Below are 21,629 nucleotides of genomic sequence, written 5' to 3'. Positions count from 1 at the left end.
TTCAACCTTGAGTCTGATAGCATTGTTAGATGATCCTTAAACTTAAATGTCATTTATTTTTTAAAAAAAAAACATGCTAATTTTGGTTAATATATAATAATTCATTTTTGAAAAACAACTGAAATTAAAGAACTGGTAAAATTTAATGTATTGTTGAGACCTATATCATAAGCTCCATTTCATAAAAATCCTTATTAACTTGTTTTTGTTGTCACAAATCCGGATGTTCAGAAACTCATTTAGGAACAAATATGCAAGCAGTGAACTTTGACTTAACCAAAAAGTCAGATAATTTTGGTTTTAAAATTTCTTCACAAAAGTTTGAATGGGTATGCACCATTTTCATTCAAAACCAATTACATACTATATGAAAAGTTTCAGAGAAAACCCCATATAAAAATCCACTATAGTAGTGATAGGAAGATTTATGGTGTTATGTTGGAGGTTATATGAGAGTCATTTTCATTCAGACCCAATTACATATTGCTACAGAATATTTGCGAAAAGCCAAAGTCAATACTGTATTACCATTCAGAAGAGGTAGCCATATAAATATTTTCGAGATGGCCACTGTGGATACTAGATTACCAAAGGGCATCATGACCATTTAGGACCAAGTAGACCTGGAGATGAATGTGTGTTTAAATTTCCAGTGTAATTCTCTCAATAGTTTAGTAGGTGCAGCAAAATGACTTGTGCTAGCGGACATCAGATGACAAGCTTTTGTATAAGCTCTCCTGGTCTAGCATCAGGAGAACTAAAAAGGAAGGAACCATTTTCTGAGCTTTCAAAGTAAACATTTCCTTCAAGAAAGACAGTTATGGCAGTATGATAGAAATGCTTACTTAAAGGTACAAAAATTGGTATACAATTATTAAAAAAAAAAATAGATATCATTTAATTTATCCATCTACGATCACATGTGTATCCATTATTACATCTATCTATACATAATGCAGGATTAGTCAGTTTTACAGTTTTCCTTATTTAGAAAATAGCAGTTATATATATCAAAATGTCTTGAAAAATGTGAAGAAAAAAAAAGAGTTTTGAATTTACTTGTTCAGCACGTTCATGGTGTAAATGCAGTGTTTACATTTTGGTTTCTGGAAAAGGTCTGTTGCAACCCGTAGGTAAAGCAGGATTATAGCCTTGAGCAAAAATCATGCAAAACACCTGGTATTAATTAGAAATACATGTACATGAACAATGAGATCATGAAGAACACACTTTAGGTAGTCACACTTAAGGTTAACAACAAACTCATTGTTGACATTTACCCCCCATGCATTGATACTGTGAAGGCACTATGCAAAATAAAAGATAATTCCATCACCCCTGAGTGCTCCCAGGGTTAAAGGAGATGACACAGAGTCATGTGATTGGTCAGTGCATCAGTCCAAGTGAATGTGGTATAGGTCATAAGCCCCTGTTGGATTTTGTTGTGATTTTTCTCCAGTTAATTCAACATGTTCTTTGGAAATTACAGTTTCTTTGGATTGTATATTACATGTTTGGTCCATAATTTTGGTACCAATTTCATGGTTGAATGACTTGAGGTCATCTGCTGTGACCTTTGCCTGTGGTTGAGATATCATAATAAGATCAATGACAGACTGTGTCACACAGCCAATTCCTTTTGAGGCACAGAATGGCAGACTGTGTCACACAGCCAATTCCTTCCGGGGCACAGACAAACCCTGAAAATAGTCCAAATGACACTGCTTGCATTCTGTCAAAAAAGAAAAATGTGAAGCCCAAATCTAGGCAAAGATTAGTGGTGAATAACTCTAATTCATTGCCAAATTCCACAAGTAAGGTAGTCAACTTTTGTTGAAAGTGGTTCCACCTGAAAATGTGATTACAAATGGGTCACTATTGTCTTCAGGTATCTCATATGTAACCTAGTTTGTGACATCAGCAGCCTCCATGTCATGCATGGTTTCTTGAAATGGCAACATGGCAGCCTCCAATGTCTTTGTGGACAATTCTTCAAATGAGGGACACTTCAATGAATGTTTCCAGTTAGCAGTTGAAGCAATATCATACAATAACGTAGGAACAGTCTGAGACTACTTGTCAGTTAGCAACATCTATTGTAGAGTTAAAGAAAAAACTCTACAACAATGACACTTTTGAGAGCAACTGGGGACCAATGGTTTTGACCCCACTTCAACATTATTGTGATATCTTTTATGAAGAATTCACACAAGACATCCTGATGCTGATATTTCTGGCACATTTGCCAGTGTGTCAGAGGTAGGCAGTTTGAATACTCCGGTTTTGCAATTACAGACACAGCCATGACCCTCAACAAGTATCCCTGCATCAACAGTAATGAAATCGTCTTCAAACAAGCAAGGCATCCACTGCTTCCAGCCAGCCTCAAGTTCTTGCTGGTTTGGTGACTTTTTTAGTGTCCAACAACAAAATTAGCCCACCAGTTTTAGATCTGTTGGCTGACATTGTGAATACTGGTATCCAATCCTAGGTCAATGCTGATAAAATCAAAGAAATGTTGTATAAGTTCAACAGACCAATTAACTGTAGCAGTACGATTGTACCAAATGGAATCCAGAAATTCAGAAAAACTTCAAAAGCCCACAAAGGCTACAGATATAAAATTTCACTATGTTCAAGTTATATCTGCAATGCTGCTGTTGTTACTACAATGAACTCCTTGTTGATAGGAACCTTTGATGACACACTTTGTACCAAGTATTTGGAGTAGAGTGCAGATGCATTGTGACTCCTTGCCATCATTCAAAATGATTTGTCTCACAGACGTTGGTTCCTCATTAGACCAGATTTGAAAACTCAATACTGATGTTTGTGCAGTTCTAAAAACAAAGTTTTATAAAGACTTGCTATTTGGGGATGACTTGGGCCAAACAATTAAAGACATCAACCAGGTCCAGAGAGATAACTATCATTTAGCTCAGTTCTCCTATTCCAAGTAGGGTCACCATCACCCATACCCATCACATCACCATTCCAAGTAGGGTCACTATCACCCATACCCATCACATCACCATTCCAAGTAGGGTCACCATCACCCATACCCATCACATCACCATTCCAAGTAGGGTCACTATCACCCATACCCATCACATCACCATTCCAAGTAGGGTCACTGTCACCCGTACTCATCACATCACCATTCCAAGTAGGGTCATTATCACCCATATCCATCACATCACCATTCCAAGTAGGGTCACTCTCACCCATACCCATCACATCACCATTCCAAGACAGGACAAATGTATAGAGAAGGCAAGCACTTTTAACCTTTTCGGTGTCCCACAAAAAATAGGCAGAACAAGGCCACAACCAGTTATAAGACAGAACAATAGTTCCTGCAGAGTTTGTTAGTACTTGCGAAACTTTGTTGGAAAATTCAGCTAGTAATGGTCCTGGAACTGGGATTTTCATAATTTACCTTCTCATTTTTCTGGAGGGGAATGTTGCCCATTATCTTCATAACTTTCTGCTAATATGACCATACTTAATATTGTCAAAAGATATGAAATTGATGTTTAAGAATTACCTTTACAATATGCACTTCTCAGGGATTTAATTTATATTCCTCAAGAAATAACATCATCAATTTTGAAACTGATAAATTGTTACAGTATGGAGTGATTGAGGCAACTGATTCCACAGCAGGAGAATTTATGTCTATAATTTTCATTCGTGCATAAAAAGATGGAATTTACAGACTGATTTTGAATCTCAAAAATCTCAGTGATCATATAGTGATTCATCAATTATCATATAGTGTATCCCCAATGATCATATAGTGATATTTACAGAATGTCTTTTTTTTCACCCTTTTAGAAAATGGGATGCTGTAATGTGGCTTACACTGATGATAGTTTACTTTTGGGTGATACTTATGAGGTTTGTGATCATAATATTCTTGAAACAGCCACACTGCTTCATGATTTAGGCATTACAATCCACCAAGAGAAGTCTGTTGAAACAGCCACATTGTTGTTGTTGTTGTGGGGTTTAATGCCATTTTTTAGCACACGATAGGCTATATATGGTGGCCAGTATTAATGGTGGAGGAAGAACCCAGGAAAACACTGGAAAGAACCACCGACCCACGAGAAGCTACTGGCAAGCTTTCTCACATACCCACATTGGCTGAATTTGAGACTCGAAGCCATGCAGACAGAGGTGAGATGGCAGTGATCTGTAATGGAGAGTGCTTTAGACCACTCGGCCACTCGGGGCCCCCAACAGCCACATTGCTTCATGATTTAGGCATTACAATCCACCAAGATAAGTCTGCTTTGGAGCCAAAAGAATGCATAAGTTTTTGTGTTTTTCTTGTGAAATCACAAGATATGACTGTTTGCTTGACAGCAGATAAAGTAACTAAAATTGATGATATGTGTCACAAAATTTCACACAAATATACTGTGACTATTCATGAAATGGCACAAATCATTGGGCATTTAGTCACTAGCAAAAAATTTAGTGTTTTATGCTCCCTTGTTTTACAAACCTCTTGAAACTGAAAAAGAGCACAACCTTAAATTAGCCCAGAGTGACTTTGTGCCATTGGTTACTCTGTCAGTTAAAACAAAGACCCCCTAAAGTGGTGGTCTAAGAACATTCAAACATCCTTTAGGCCTGCTATACTTGGGCAAGCACAACTTGTATTTCATAGTGATAGCTCCCTCAGTGATGGTGTTGGGTATAATCACACCAATAATATTAGGAATAGGGGACATTGGTCTTTGCAGGAGAAAAGTTTTCACATGACTTAAAGCTGCTCTCCTCACACTTATTCCATTCTGTGCCCCAAATATTAATGTCAAGCTCTGCCTTGACAAAACTGGCTGTTAATCATTTGTCCGAGATGGGTGACAAGAAAGAGACTGTTTGAATAATCTCACATATATCTGATTGTGTGTGTACAGAAACCATTTTCCTCAGTGTTTTCCATACACCAGGCAAGCTTAATATAGAAGCAGATAAACCATCATGGAACATAAAGACTGACATGGAATGGGTGTTACATAAGCATATTTTTCAGAACTTTGTCAAATTCATGGGTCCAGTTGACATTGATTTCTTTGCTTCCAGATTAACTTATCAAACTGAATGGTATATTTCATTCCTTCCAAATTGAAAAGCTGATACATTTGATGCCTTTTCTTTGTTATGGTCCAATTTTAATTTTGGTTATCTTTTTCAGTATATTAGGGAGAGTGCTACAGAATATAAAAGATAAGCTACAGTCATTCTAGTTGTGCCACCTTGAACAAACCAACCTTGGTTTTCCAAACTGCTGCATCTTGTTCACAAACAGGGTTACCTTCTTCCAACTGTCAACAAAGTGACATCCACTGACCAAAATGTGTCTGGCTGTTTTTCCTTTGTGCAGAATTGTTTCATCAGTAAAAGTATTTCAGGGGAAAGAACCATCATTGTTCTTACATTCTGGAGGTATTCAAAGAAAAAAACAATATTGGACATATATCAAAAACTGGATGTGTTTTTGTCATGGACGACATTATGATATAATTACAACATCTGCCAAAATAATTTTGGATTTCCTGATGGCATTTTATCAGCTGGGGCTCACATACAGTGTCTTGAATTCAGCTAGGTCTGCATTTTCACTGGTGATCACATGACAATTTGACTTCTGTTGGTACTCACCCATTAATTTGTTCATTCCTTGAAGGTGTTTTTCATTCCCATCCTTCACTGTCAAGATATTCCACTACATGGGATGTTACTGTAGTTTTGCAGTAATTTTTCCACTCACATGATTGTCTTTGAAACAACTTGCTTGTAAGTTGGTGATGCTTTTAGCTATTCTGACTGGGCAGAGAGGGTAAACTTTCCACTTTATAGATATTAGAAATATTGAAATTTGTGGTTCTTTTCTTATCTAAAGATTCAAATTGGTGATTTACTTTAACAATCCAAACCAGGTGTTCATCTTTCAGAATTATGTATTAGTTCATACCTCATTGACCCTAGTTTAAATGCCTTGCTTACATTACAAAAATATTTGCATAGAACTTGTGATATCCATGGGAATGAAAAATTGATATTTATTAGTGTCCAAGCACCATACTAACACATGACAGTTAGTACAATTGCTGTGGATAAAATCCATCATGCAGGCATCAGGAGTTGATATTTCTTGTTTTTTGCCACACAGTACTGGGTCTGAATCTTGCCCTGATGCTTCTGCCTGGACAGTGCCCATTAATACCATTTTAAAATCTGCCTGGACAGTGCCCATTAATACCATTTTAAATCTGTCTGGACAGTGCCCATTAATGCCATTTTAAAATCTGCTTGGACAGTGCCCATTAATACCATTTTTAAAACTACCTGGACAGTGTCCATTAATACCATTTTAAAATCTGCCTGGACAGTGCCCATTAATACCTTTTTAAAATCTGCCTGGACAGTGCCCCTTAATACCATTTTAAAATCTGTCTGGACAGTGCCCATTAATACCATTTTAAAAACTGCCTGGACAGTGCCCTTTAATACCATTTTTAAAACTACATGGACAGTACCCATTAATACCATTTTAAAAACTGCCTGGACAGTGCCCATTAATACCATTTTAAAAACTGCCTGGACAGTGCCCTTTAATACCATATTTAAAACTACCTGGATAATGCCCATTAATACCATTTTAAAAACTGCCTGGACAGTGCCCATTAATACCATTTTAAAAACTGCAGGTTGGCACAATGACTCCATCTTAGGAAATATTATCAAAAACCAGTGAATTTTAACACATCTTCAGTGACTCCATTCTCACAAGTGATTTCTTTATGTAAGACTGTCTTCAAATAATTTTCTTTTTTCATAGCTGCATCATTAAATTCATAGACTTGATTTGCAATTTTCCTGTTGTGTTTTTGTTTCTTTTTCTAGTTCTTTGACCTCATTCAGCTATTTGAGGATTGTATAATTTGTTGCTGGTTGTATATATTTTTTTCTTGGATACACTTACTCTAAAATTTCATGTAACCCTGAGGGTACACAGGGTCAGTGGAATTGGTAAATAAATGAGACTTGCCTGTAAGATGAAGATTGATGATAATTTCATTGCATCTGAGTACCTGAGGGATTACAGGCCCACCCTAGTAACTCCCACCCTGGGGTTTCTTTTTGTACCTTCTCCACTGTAGTCTGTAGTACTGATAGTGCTTTTTGCTGATGTGAATTAGATGTATTCATATCTCCAGCTCTGAAGACTAACTGATCACATGTCATCTCCTGTAATCCCTCAGGTATTCAGGTGCAATGGAATTATCATTAAACTTAAACTTACAGGTACATGTAATTCTTGTTTAATTACCAATTAATGTCTGAGGTCACAATGGGAGTGCCTGATGACAATTGTTCCAACTCAGATACAGAAAAATTACGTTGTTAAATGACTACCAGTATTGACCAAAGTCAACAGACAAAGCTCATGAAAACAAAGGCATATTGCAATATTAAATTTAGGTTAACATTTGGTCCGTGAGTCTTTAGTAGTAATAATAATAATAATAATAATAATAATAATTTATTCTGGTGACATAATTAGCTGGAAGGTAGTTTAGATTGACCTGTTCATTTTTTTGTTCTGTGCATGTATTGTGGTATAAACAATGTGTTGTATTTCATGAATCACCACGATTTTCAAATGTTTGTACTTAAATATACCAAAGCCTAAAGACACATAGCCCAAATGGAAGAACATACCTTGAAATGTGTTTATGGAACATAAATGATCTACCACAATGTACAAAAGGACACAAACACAGCACTTAAATATTATGGACAGATGAATTGAAGGACAACCATTTTAAGACAGCACATTAATAAAACAGGGGTTCCTCACTGTCTAGTCCCTCGGCACACTGCTTCCCCTCATTACACAGCACACTAACAATACCGTGGTCCTTTACTGCAAAGTCTCAGTACATTGCTGTCCCTCATTATACAGCACACTAACAATACAGTGGTCCTTCACTGTAAAGTCTTAGTACATTGCTGTCCCTCATTATAAAGTGCAGTAACAATACACTGGTGTTTTAATGTAAAACCCATTAGTACACTGATGTCCCTCTTTATATAGCACACTAACAATATGGTGGCTCCTCACTTCTTAATCTGTGGAAACACTTCTGACAAGAATATTTACAAATTATTCTGCTTGCAAAAAAGCACTTGCAGACTCATCATAGATAATGCTGACAACATCCCAAATTCAATGAATGATATTAAAATATTAACAGTAAGTGAACAAATATTTTTGTGAAAGGCTAGACTAATGCACAAAGTTTCAAACAATATAGCCTCATCATATCTCAATGAACTAGTTCATTCTAGAAAACAAGACAATACTTGCAATTTAAGTCAATTTCAGCTATCCATCTTTCCATCCCAAAACCAAATAAAGAACTCTATGAAAAGTTTTCAAAATTCATGGTCACAAATTTGGAAAAGAATTCCAAAGGAAATTATGGAAAGTACAATTATAAATGCATTTAATTATAATCTAATTCAATAGATGAAAAATGGAACCTGTTTGATTTGACAAATACATTACAACTTACTTTCACTAACCTTCCACTATGTTGTATTGCTATTATTTGTACTGTATATACACAGTGTACCAAACTGGAGCATATTCATTCAAATTTTCTGTTAACAAAGTCATAACCCACCCACCCACGCATACATACATACATACATACACACACACACACATACATACATACATGCATACATACATACATACATACATACATACATACATACATACATAAGTACATACATACATACATACATACATACATACATACATATAGCTTATTATCAGTGTGTGTGTGTGAAACACCTCAGAACTGAAAATACTTGTGACCCCAAAATATTTTGGTTTATGAAGTTTTCATATATATATATATATATATATATATATATATATATATATATATATATATATATATATATATATATATATATATATATATATATATGTTGTTAACAAATGAAATGGATCCACAAACATACCATCTAATAAAAAGGAACACTCTCCACCTTATGTTCTGTACAATGAGATAAATTATAGTGTGTGTATGTGTCTATGTACATGTAAATATTCATATTACAGAGGGTCATAAAGAGGATTAGTCCAATGTAACTGTTCATGTCACCCTCTTTAAAGAAGGTTGCTCTTCTTATTCTTCTTCTTCTTCTTCTTCTTCTTCTTCTTATTATTATTATTATTATTATTATTACTATTTTTATTATTCTTTCAAAGCCCCTCATTGCACATATTCTCATCTTTAAAGCATGATAAAGTCAGGGATCTTGTTACAATGGTTCAGTTTTCTTTTCTTATTGCACCTAAATTTATTTTACTAAAATATTAGTTCCTGGCTGATGAGAATCAGTTACATGGTGATTTGGCATCATTAAATGCTCTCTGTTTTTCTTTTTATGCACAATTTTCTTGTGACATGCATGTAGCTCAGTATTAGGTGACCTTAGTTACAGCAGAGATTATTTGTAAGGCTCCCATGAACAGTGCTTTAAAGATGGACTACTTTATGTTACAAAAGAAGCATTGTTAGCATTGAAAGGTAGGTCAAATCTAAGAAATGTCTTTTATAAAAAAATAATGTAGCTGTGGGGTAGTAAATTATATAAAGCATAAACCAAATGAATGAAAACAAAAACCTCTGAATTACACAGACCTGAAGTTTTGATCATATTAAAAGGATCCAATTTCCTGAAAAGCAACAGGTTACAGCTTACCATGGAACCCCACCATCACTGTTATAGACTCTGACAATCTTTAGGCCCATCATCATCTATCAAATAAGCTGTTTAATGTCCCTGGGCCCTTCTGTCATAAAACTCTACCTGACTCCAAAGCTTACTTGGAAAATATTCTAACTAATCAAAAAGCTGCATGTGTACGTTCTGAATATATATATTCAAAATAAATGCTGAGCAAAATTTTATGACACAGGCAGTCCACCAGGCATTCTTAAACTTTTCTAAGCATGGAACTCAAACCAAAGTTCAAATTCTGCAAATTTGGCATTCTGTAACTTTATGCAGTTTAAGCTGGAATAATAGAACCTTTTAGGATTTTTGTAACTTCCACTGCCCTCTGTGGTGAATGAGTAAGGAGGGCAAAAGAAATTTTAAAAATTCCACTGCTGTACTTATTCAATGCCCAAGGGTTGAGGAAATATGCATACATTCTCATAATTAATTCACATGAAAAATTATTAATAAACACCAACTGCAGGACAAGAGAGGGTAAAAGATAGCTAGGGTGGTTAACACAAACAGTTTGGTGGGAGATTGAGGTGGTGCTAGCAAGTGTCATTGAAACATATGAATTATAATGTCTTTTTTCCCATACTGATTTTAATATTATTGGTTATTAGATCTTATGATGTCAGATAAAGTTAATAAACTGATAACATACTTTTGATAAATCAAGCTGACATACAGGTCTCACAAATTTGTACATCGGCAAAGTCTGAGTTACTTCCTTCTCAGTATCAAAGCAATAGTATCCATCGTAAGAAAACACAGATAAATTATTGCTTCATAGCTAAAATTACATTTTAAATCATCCAAGCAAAACACATCAATATATTTGCATTGGTTAATTCCTCAAGATAGTGATTTTAAAAGTCAGCATACTTTCCTTCATTGTTAGAACACACCAAAAACTAAGTAGAGCGCCATGTCATTTTTACTAATGAACACAGTCGGCACAAAACAGTCCTCAAAAACTACATCCATATTAACAAAATATTGATTGCCAAGAAAAACAAAAGATAAAAATATGTTTGTTTTATAAGAATTTATGAGGTATTTTTAAATGCATCAGTGCAAAATTTGAAGAACAATATAGGGATTAGCCAAAGGCAAAAACTTAGAAGTTGTCAAGTGTTAATCTTAATGGGACATTAGTCTCAGTTACATGTATATGCTACTGTGATGTTTGCATTTTTTTAAACACTGGACTTGGCTGGAGACAGTTAATAAGTTAATTATCTTGTGTTGAAGGGCAATCAAGTGTTAACAATTGTCAAATTAAAAGCACCTTAACCTCTGATCATTCAGTTTCTCATGGAAGTGCCCACAGGCAAAACTGTGAGTCAACTTACTCTTTTCTTGTGTTAACAGACGAGCACATATCAAAATTACATTTCTATCAGTACTTAAATTTGTGGATTGGGGAAGGAGTCCTGTTGCTTCCACAGAATAATAATTGTTCACTGAGTATAAATTGGTGGTTTATAGCATCCATGAAATCCAGGAAAACTGCTACCCCATAATAAATAATAAATTCATGGCATGATAAAAAAAAGTCCATAGGGACTTCAGTTCTACATGCTGAAAAGAATTTTCAGGAGTTCAACATAATACCATTTTGTGGAATTGACTGCTGAGTGTTTAAACCATCTTAGATATTCTTCAGTGATAAAAAGATTTTTAAATTAGCTCCTGGAGTGGATATATTGGATGCCAGCTTGGCACCATTTTCATTTAGGATAAGTCTTGTGATGGAAACCCCATGTTATTATGACTTTCCATTTTGGAGAATGAATAATAATGAGATTTTCAAGAGAGATGCCATCATAGCTATATTCAATATCAGATTGGCACCATTTCTACTTAGTATCAACTAGGCATCATAATTAGCCTTGAGTTGAAAGCACAATATCAATATGACCAGCCATCTTGGAGAAGTAGTGATAACATGATTTTCAAGATGGCCAGTGTGGCAGTCATATTAGCAGTCAGATCAGCACCATTTTCATTTCGGACCAACTAGACATCATAAAAAGTCTTTCTGCACAAACCCTATACTGATATGAGCATTGGCTTGGGGGGAAAAAGTGATGTCTGATTGGCACCATTAACACCAACAAGATATCATATGTTGTTTAGTTAAAAAAAAACATGCTGATATGATTATCCAGGTGGAGCAGTGATAACAATATTTTCAAGATGGCCACCATAGTAGCCATATTGGACATCAGATCAACACCATTGTCACTGAGGACCAACAAGGCATCTTAAGAAGTCTTTCAGTGAAAATCCTATGCTGATATGACCATCCATTCAGGTGGATTAGGTTTAATACAATTTTCAAGATAATCATTGTGGTGGCCATACTGGGTCACCAAGTGGCACCATAACCATTTAGGACAACTAGTCCAAGAGATCAATGTGTGTGTGAAGTTTCATGGTAATCCTCTAAGTAGTTTAGAAGAAGTAGCATTAAGAAACTTGCGCTTAATGGACAGATCAACGACAGAAAACAGACCATCCCAAAAGCCCTTCTGGTCTATGACCATTCAAGTTAAAAATTATAAATAAACTTACACATCGCTGGCAGTTGAGAATACCATTTCAAATATGGCCTCCGGTGACATCCATTTGAGAGGAAGTTTGCCACCATTCCTGTTGACATAGATCTTGTTAATGTCATCGTAGATATACCTGGTCAAACCAAAGTCCGCAATCTTCACAGTTTTATTTTGACCTACAAGAACATTCCGGGCTGCAAGATCTCTGTGTACAAAGCCCTTCTGTGATAAATATTCCTGTGAATGAGAAAAGGAATGAAAAATAAACTGACTCATATAAAAGAATGCTATCTGTCAACATTGACCATGACTTTTGGCCTAACCAATCATTTGTAACCTTCAATATCTCTTATAAAATTTGATTACAAAATGATAGTGTATAGTAAATTATGTTTTTCCAAGAATACGTACCCAGTCAAATTAGTGTTAGACTCAAATTTTTGTCTTTCCCATCTATTACGATATAGAAGAAATGCTTAAGGATTACTCTCCCCCACCCTTGCTACTGTCAGGTAACTAACCAGCAACTGTTTGCAGTTTAAGTTAAGTGATACATCAATGATGATTTTTGCATTTGTGGGAATGTGTGGAAGGGTTAAATAGTAATGTAATTAGGTAAGTACTCTCAGAGAAACATCATTTTTAATAAAAGCATGAATTTCCTCCATCACAGTAATGGACCACTCTGGAGGCCTAGTGGTTAGATCATCTGCATCAGATGTGGGAGTTCATGGGTTAGAACCCTGGCTGAGTCATACCAAAGATTTATAAAAATGGCACTAACAGCTGCCTCGCTAGGTGCTCAGCATTGAGAGGTTAGTGCTAGGACTGGTCACCCTGGTGTCAGGATAACGTGACTGGGTGGGACATGATGCTACATGCCTGCAGCATGATGCCCCAAGGATAGACATCATCTGGACTGCAGTCACTGGATTGCACTCTTGTCTCTGAAATGATTGATCTCACATATAAAACATGAGAAGACTGACTCTGCAAGCTAGCCAATGGCTTCTGGTAGACTGAAAACTTTTATTTAAGCACAAAAACCTATTGAGATAGATCCAATCTCATCTATAATTGAAAGGGCATATAGCTCACTGACTCTGCATTCTGAAGCTATATCTATCAGAAAATACGTTTTTTATGACAGCAGCTTCAATGCACTTTTGTCTAAGGTCTCAAACTTATCTGAGTCGAGCCAAGTAAAAACTAATAAATGATTCCATTTAGGAAAACGTTTGAGTGAATTAGGTCTCATCATGTCAAAGTCAGCCAGAAAGACTGATAGGTCCATGTTGATCCAGCCCTGACTATCAAAATCACCACTTCTTCACAGAATCAGTCAAAATATTGAGTCTGCTAGGAATGTGTATGATCTGCAATGTTATATTGTGCTTGGAGCACATGTATAGAAACTCCTAGACCAGGATGTATAAAAGTTGATTAAATTGGTCCCCCTCTGTTTCAGCAGGTAAACAACCACCACTACAGAACTGTCTGACATTAACATTTACCAAAGTGAAGTGAAGCAACAGGTGAGCCCTCTCAACATGTCTACAGAAACCATGTCTGGTTTAGGATTCCCCAGTGGAATGCCTGCTGTAAGCCATTGCTCATCTTACCACTGACTCATGATTTGTTTCATCTCAGTCAAGACTGAAATGTCCTGACCTAATGACAGGAAAAGAGGCACCACTGAGTCAGGATTACCACCACTGAGTCAGGATTACCATCTGCTGAAGGCTCATAAAAAGCAGTCAAGAGGAATCTGAAGACCAGATATGCCAGAAGCATTGTCAGTGAAAAGGTCCTGAAGAAGGAAGACAACACAATTGACTGTCTTTATAAATGCCCATTGTCTGACACAGAGGCCAAAAGGGAGAGATAGAAAATTAGTAAATTGTTCCTTTAAAATTACAAATCAAAGGAGTGTGCATGAAGCTGGTTGAATTAGGACATGAAAATATGTATCAGTCAGAATAAGACTGGTCACAAATTCATCCCTCTTGTTGGAAAGGCAAACTGAAGTCTCTATATTGAATTTTTGTTGTTATTATGTATCTGTTGAACTGGCTGAGATCTAGAACCAGTCTGAGCTTGCCATTAACTTTTGGTAACAGAAAAATATGAATAAAACCTTGGAGTGCTCAGTTTGCAAACTCTATCCACCACATGTGTGAAGAGTAAGGAAGTGATCTCTTCCATTAAAATCTCTGATTTCATGGGATCTGTTGGGATTTCTGTCGTTGAAAAAGAATACATAGTGGAGACTGGATAAATGAAACCATAAGTCCTTCCAAGATGACTTAGTTCACCCATTCATTGTGTGGAAAAAGATTGATCCAAGCTTGATGAAAATGGAGAAATCTGGCACCAAAAGGAAGATTTTCTACTGGTGTTAGAGTTAATAACTCTGTAGTGGTTGAGTTTTGTGGAAAGAGAAACTTGTTTCATCTTTATTAAATTGCCACAGCGACTTGAAAGTCTGCTGCTATTTCAAACTGGCTTGTAGCTGAGCCTGCTGTTGTTGAGTGGGATGCATCCACATGTCCCTCTGCCCTCCAGCATCTCTACAATGTGACAGAAAATGGTGTTACTGAGGGGATAATGAGAGATGGAAGGGCACCACTTGTGCTAACTGTTTCTGTAAATCCTCTATATGGCCCCTGAACAAATGGCAAAGAGCATAAAACCAAAGAATGACAGGGCTTCTGAGGCGACGGATGCAGAAAGGTGTCTTGCACTAAATCAAGATTAGAAGAAGCCATAATGGCATTGGCTACAGAATTATGTGCTGCCTGACTCTATGGGCCATCATTACTGGTGTCTCCCCAGGAATGTATTAGACTGATGTAGCATGGATACATCCAGCACCACCAAGCTGTCTGTCTCTAGCTGCCCAGAGGGCATGGTAGCTAACAACTATTTCTGAGGGCTATTTGGAGATGGAGTTGCCATTACTCTCATTATTCAGGATCCTCCACTCAGAAGATCTCAATTTTGTCTTCCTATTTCTCACCTTTAAATATTTCTGTATGACCAAAGACCAATTTCCCTATGATGAAACCTTTGAGGTACTTTTGAAGTACACTTAATGCAAGCAAGGCAAGTGCTGTGATTGTTGACCTTGCTGTCCTACAGTTTCTTGCATTTTGAGCACTTTTTTTTGCCGTTGTATTCTACAAAGATGATATATAAACATAACAAACAGGAATATCAGCTTGAACATTTAAAAAATAATTAACAATTAATGTTACTAATTCTGTATGGAAACCTTAAAACACAATACTACACCACACATTCTGATGGATAGATAGAAATAAAGATGTAAGATTCATGTGGTATTTTGGAACAATGTTGATCATCCCACAGTGAAAGCTGAAAGTTCCAAATGACCTTTTGATGGGTAGGCACCTAGTTGTGGTATGGGAGGTAATGGATAAGAGATTTTAACTTTGTTTATATGGTATAGAGATGGGAAGATGAAATTCCCATCTTTTCAGGTTTGCTGGATTTGAGAGGTAGCAGAGTTTATTTGCTAATGATTGATGAATATATCTGTAAGGAAAACAACTGGAATAAAATCCATATTGGAAATGAACAACAAGACCAAAAATTGATCCTTGAAAAAAGAATTATATTCTAATAGTTCTCTGTCTACCAGAATGTAAACTAGGGAGGTGGAGCCTTCAGGCCTCCATACAGTCTCTCAAAATCAGTCACACTCCTTCTAGCATGAAATCCTAGATAAACCAGTATTATTGGATCATTTATTAGAAGTTATATCAAATAACTTTTAACTGAATCAACTATGTCATATTTAAAAGTTTACCACATTTTCCTACCATGAACTGCATAGATCCAGATCTATCACCCAAGGCTGTGATGGCCTGCAGACCAGGATCTAGGATATAGCTAAAGTATGTACGTGACCTGTATCCACAGATATGATATGTTTGTGGATTTGACATTTCTTTTTGTTATGTATCAAAACTGCATTTATGATATATTTTCCTTTTTTTTTCATTACTGGGACAATCTGATTAAAATCAAATCTCCAACAGAACAGAGGATTTTAATCAGATAGAGGAATGATATGGACAATGATTATGAAGATGATTATGTCATTATTACTGAAATAATGCCATGCTATCCTGAATGAATTTGGAATATGACCAAGCATTATGTGTAGATGGTTATTATGTTCAACTAATAATTAAAATGTAAAATCATTTGCTTATTCAGTTAAACATGCTGAATGAATCATGTCAAAAATAGGAAAACAAAATAGTATATTGCACAGCAATCCAAATGCATGCCAAATTTGGATATGAACAGGTATTGAACAAATAAGACTGGTTGTATGAGCTACAAAAAGGGTCATTGATTTGATATGCTGCTCATATTCAATTTGTTTATTCTTTATTTAGTCAAATTCAGTATTTAAGTTTTAATTGATAATTTATTATACATTTCAATGAGAAGAGTTGCAAAGCAAAGTCATACGTGGATATGACTCATTACTTTATGCATGCAATGTCCACTCAAATTAATACATTTTTATTCACAGATTGATTTGTCCAATAAAGTTACAGCTTATATATAACAGCATAAATTTGTTGTATCGATGATAAATTTGACTTCATATTTTATGAAGTGATTTTATTATCGTTTCAAAATTGTATTAAACACATACATGTAATGCAGTACACAGATATATGTGTATGGCACATGCTTTTGTTGTTGTTGTTGTTGTTGTAGGGTTTAACGCCATTTTTCAGCATAAGATAGGCTATACATGGCGGCCAGTATAATTGGTGGAGGAAGAACCCTGGAAAACCCCGGGAAGAACCACCGACCCACGAGAACCTACTGGCAGGCTTTCTCACGTACCAATGTTAGCCGAGGCTGAGACTCGAACTCACGTAGACATGTATGGCACATGCAAGGTTAAGTGTAATTAAAAAAACTTGTAAATCATCATTTGACATGTTTATTCTTTATTTTCATTTTGTTAAAATCAGTTTTAATTTAGAATTTATTATACATTTCATTGAGATGATCATATTCACAAAAGTAAAGTCATATATGCAGATTTGACTCATCTGCTTACTTTAGCTATAATGCCAGAAATATGCTGTTAATTCACATGAAATTGTAAGAGGAATGAGTGGCATGGACCCTGATTTACTGGTGCATTTTTAGGACAGTTGATCTGGATCTACACTGGTTAATATGATACAGTGATCCCTCACCACAAGGTTATTTAAGGGAGCCATAAGAACTATAAGTGAGGTCACCTTATAAAGGGGTACATTATACATAGTAATATATTAAGATACTATAAGATAATGTAATGGCATCCATCCGACCCCAAAATATGTGCATACAAATAAATTTTAGTTTCCTTTTCTTTTTTGTGAAAATCTGTATGCTAAATTTGACAGGTTTTTTGTATTATTGTCAGCACTTTTAAGTTATATTTTTCTCATTTTAAATATAGTAAATGAAGTAATTAAGAAAAAAAACTTGCAGAAAACTTCCACTTAATGACATAAAATGAAGTGATTAACTTTTCCTTTAATTATAGAAAATGCACATCTACAAATAAAGGTATAATAAGGATAAATCGTTTGGCATTATTTATTATCAGACTTAATTTTCAAGCTTCAACAATCTTTTGAATGTCAAGTTTCTTTATCCTAGAAAATGGGGAAACCCCCACCAAGCCTTTGAATTTGACTGGACAGTGGGCAATAAATTCACAATTGTGGGAAAAAACTGCAATTAGGATTTACTTTCGAGAGCAATTTAAAGTTTATGTTGAATCCATTCCTGATTTATAGTCTCTTTCCAGTAGTCTCTGAGAGACAAGCCTTGAAATTTGGGGTATTAAGTATTGACACTTGTCCTAAGCAAATCTTAAAACTCAATTAGATTGAAAGGATACACAATAAATCAAGTAGGTAATCCATAGGTAAAACACAGGTGCTCTTGAAGTTGACTTTAGGTAGATTGTTTAAAGACAAAGTAATGTAGCATTGTGACATTTTATGTGTGTTTGACTGGGAAAGTTAACATTGCTGTAATCCAATACCCATCAGCCAAACAAGCTGAATATCCATGTATCAAAACAGATGGAAATCAGCAGTAATTGATTACATTTCTATTACTTGATTACAGGTGCAAACAGTAAAACAGGTACTCTAGGCAGCTTTTACCCTCAATTGTTTTGTTAAAGTCTGCGATACAATTGTTCTAACCTTCCGTCTTCGATGGTGGATCAAAATAACAAAGAAAGTTCCGTTTGATAACAGAACTATTTCATCGTTATTTATCTTGATCTTAATTGAGAGCAAATCCCTAAGCTTAGGAAAAAAGCATTTAACAAGATAATTTATGTCTGTAAAAGATAAACAGGCTAAACCATGTTTGAAGGAAAAGTCACTAAATCAAGCCAAATGGATTCAAATGTAGGTTTACCCAACAATCAATAAACCTCCTTGCAGACTAAGGAATAAAACCTTTGCTGAAATCACATGGAATTTTATTGTTGGTGATGTAAAAGCAGGTGTACATTATGCAAGGAAAAAGATCAGTCAGAAGAGGAAAGACTAGACCAGTGGGTCTTGGTTGACAATATTTATGATCAAGGCCACACATATGGGAAAGTATACGCTATTTGGATCAAGAGACCATTATGATAAAGTATCCCACTAAGAGAGGCTATTCTCAAAAACCTATTAGTAATCTCTTCAAATACCAGGTTGGTCTCTCTGCTACCAAGGAGGGTGATGGGACACCTGTAGAGGACGTCATACAGCCTTTATCATCCCATCAAGAAGTGAGTAGTGATACAGGTGTAGCACACCTGGAAAGGGTTCTTATTTAGGCCTGTCATTTTGATGGGAAAGGGATTTAGGTATTTGATTTGGCATATGAAACACAGGTAATCTGGCAGTAACTACTAAACACAGTGTAACTTACATTTCACTTTTTATTTCTGTTATGTAATTATCATTTATCCTGGTTTTTCAAATCCAAGATAAAACTAATGAAATGTTATTCCTTGTGACTGCTTTCCATCTAAACAAATAAAAATATCTTTAAAATATATATGGCCAATCTATTTGATTAAATATAACAAACAAATCACTTTGAAAGAAATGTAAATACATCCTGAATTGCTGGTTCCTCAAGACCAGAATACAAATCAGGATTCAGCTGTTCTTGTCATTGCATACCACAGGTGAAAATCTGCTTTGCTGTCTTCATAACATGACTGACTGTGACAAGATTTCCTCATTTCTCATGAATATGCATAGACAAAACTATATTATCAATGAGCCAGTGAAATAAGCTCTGATGCATAATGACTGCTTATTGATCAATAAATGACTGTTTGATAGGGTAACTGACTCAGCCAGCATTAAAGGATTATGTTGGGTCAAGCTTCCCAGAAAATTTTACTTGGGCTTGCCATGATTGGACAAGCCTCTATAGGTAAAAGAGAGCATAGTGAGATTTTGTCAGAGGCATGTGATGATGAGCTGTTGTTCCTTAGTAACTTGAACCATTATTTGGCCATCTTTACAACTAATTTTATTTCCTGAGGAATTACCTCATTGTCCTGTTTGCAGTTATAGTCTAGATATAATCATACAGAGATGTGTGTGCTGTTGAAGAAGTTTATGAATTATCAATAATTTTCTAATCTTTATTATTATTATTATTATTATTATTATTATTATTATTCAGGCAAATAAGTCAGTCCTTTGAAGCAAAGTATGTTTTTATATGACTTGAATAAAGTATGTTTTCATATGACCTGAACAAAGTATGTTTTGATATGACTTACATATAGTGTGCTTTCATATGACATAAATAAAATATTCTTTCATATGACTTAAAGTATGCTTTCATATGACTTAAATAAAGTATGCAGTCATATGACTTAAATAAAGTATGCTTTCATATGACTTAAATAAAGTATGCTTTCATATGACATAAATAAAGTATGCTTTCATATGACTTAAATAAAGTATGTTTTGATATGTCTTCAAGTATGTTTTGATATGACTTAAAATATTTTTTGACATGACTTAAATAAAGTATGTTTTGATATGACTTACATATAGTGTGCTTTCATATGACATAAATAAAGTATTCTTTCATATGACTTAAAGTATGCTTTCATATGACTTAAATAAAGTATGCAGTCATATGACTTAAATAAAGTATGCTTTCATATGACTTAAATAAAGTATGCTTTCATATGACTTAAATAAAGTATGCTTTCATATGACTTAAATAAAGTATGTTTTGATATGACTTCTAGTATGTTTTGACATGACTTAAATAAAGTATGTTTTGATATGACTTCAAGTATGTTTTGACATGACTTAAATAAAGTATGTTTTGATATGACTTCAAGTATGTTTTGATATGACTTAAAATATTTTTTGTATGACTTAAGTATGTTTTGATATGACTTATAGTATGTTTTAATATAATTTAAAGTATGTTTTGATATGACTTAAATAAAGTATGTTGATATGACTTAAGTAAAGTATGTTGATATGACTTAAGTAAAGTATGTTTTGATATGACCTAAGTAAAGTATGTTGATATGACTTAAATAAAGTATGCTTTCATATGACTTAAATAAAGTATGTTTTGATATGACTTCTAGTATGTTTTGACATGACTTAAATAAAGTATGTTTTGATATGACTTATAGTATGTTTTGATATGACTTAAAATATTTTTTATATGACTTAAATAAAGTGTTTTAATATGACTTAAAGTAGTTTTTATATGACTTAAGTATGTTTTAATATAATTTAAAGTATGTTTGATATGACTTAAATAAAGTATGTTGATATGACTTAAGTAAAGTATGTTGATATGACTTAAGTAAAGTATGTTGATATGACTTAAGTAAAGTATGTTTTGATATGACCTAAGTAAAGTATGTTGATATGACTTAAGTAAAGTATGTTTTGATATGACCTAAGTAAAGTATGTTGATATGACTTAAGTAAAGTATGTTATCATATGACTTAAAGTAGTATTTTATCTGACTCAAGTATATTTTGATATAATTTAAAGTATGTTTTGATATGACTTAAGTAAAGTATGTTGATATGACTTAAGTAAAGTATGTTGATATGACTTAAAGTATGCTGATATGACTTAAATAAAGTATGTTGATATGACCTAAGTAAAGTATGTAAAAACACT

General features: G+C 34.6%; 1 protein-coding gene across 1 annotated transcript in view; it reads right to left on the bottom strand.

Annotated features, from left to right (window-relative positions):
• LOC149805747 (uncharacterized) overlaps positions 1 to 21,629 on the bottom strand; it is a 313,385-nt gene that overhangs the window by 96,598 nt on the left and 195,158 nt on the right. Inside the window, exon 22 of the mRNA XM_089950417.1 lies at positions 12,403 to 12,623. Within this exon, the coding sequence (XP_089806543.1) occupies positions 12,403 to 12,623 (221 nt within the window). The remainder of the gene's footprint in view (positions 1 to 12,402; positions 12,624 to 21,629) is intronic.

The sequence above is a fragment of the Sinohyriopsis cumingii genome, chromosome 2 (genome assembly GCF_028554795.1).
Source record: "Sinohyriopsis cumingii isolate HCF-2022 chromosome 2, ASM2855479v2, whole genome shotgun sequence".
Lineage (NCBI taxonomy): Eukaryota > Metazoa > Mollusca > Bivalvia > Unionida > Unionidae > Sinohyriopsis > Sinohyriopsis cumingii.
This window is presented reverse-complemented; position numbering and strand designations above follow the sequence as displayed.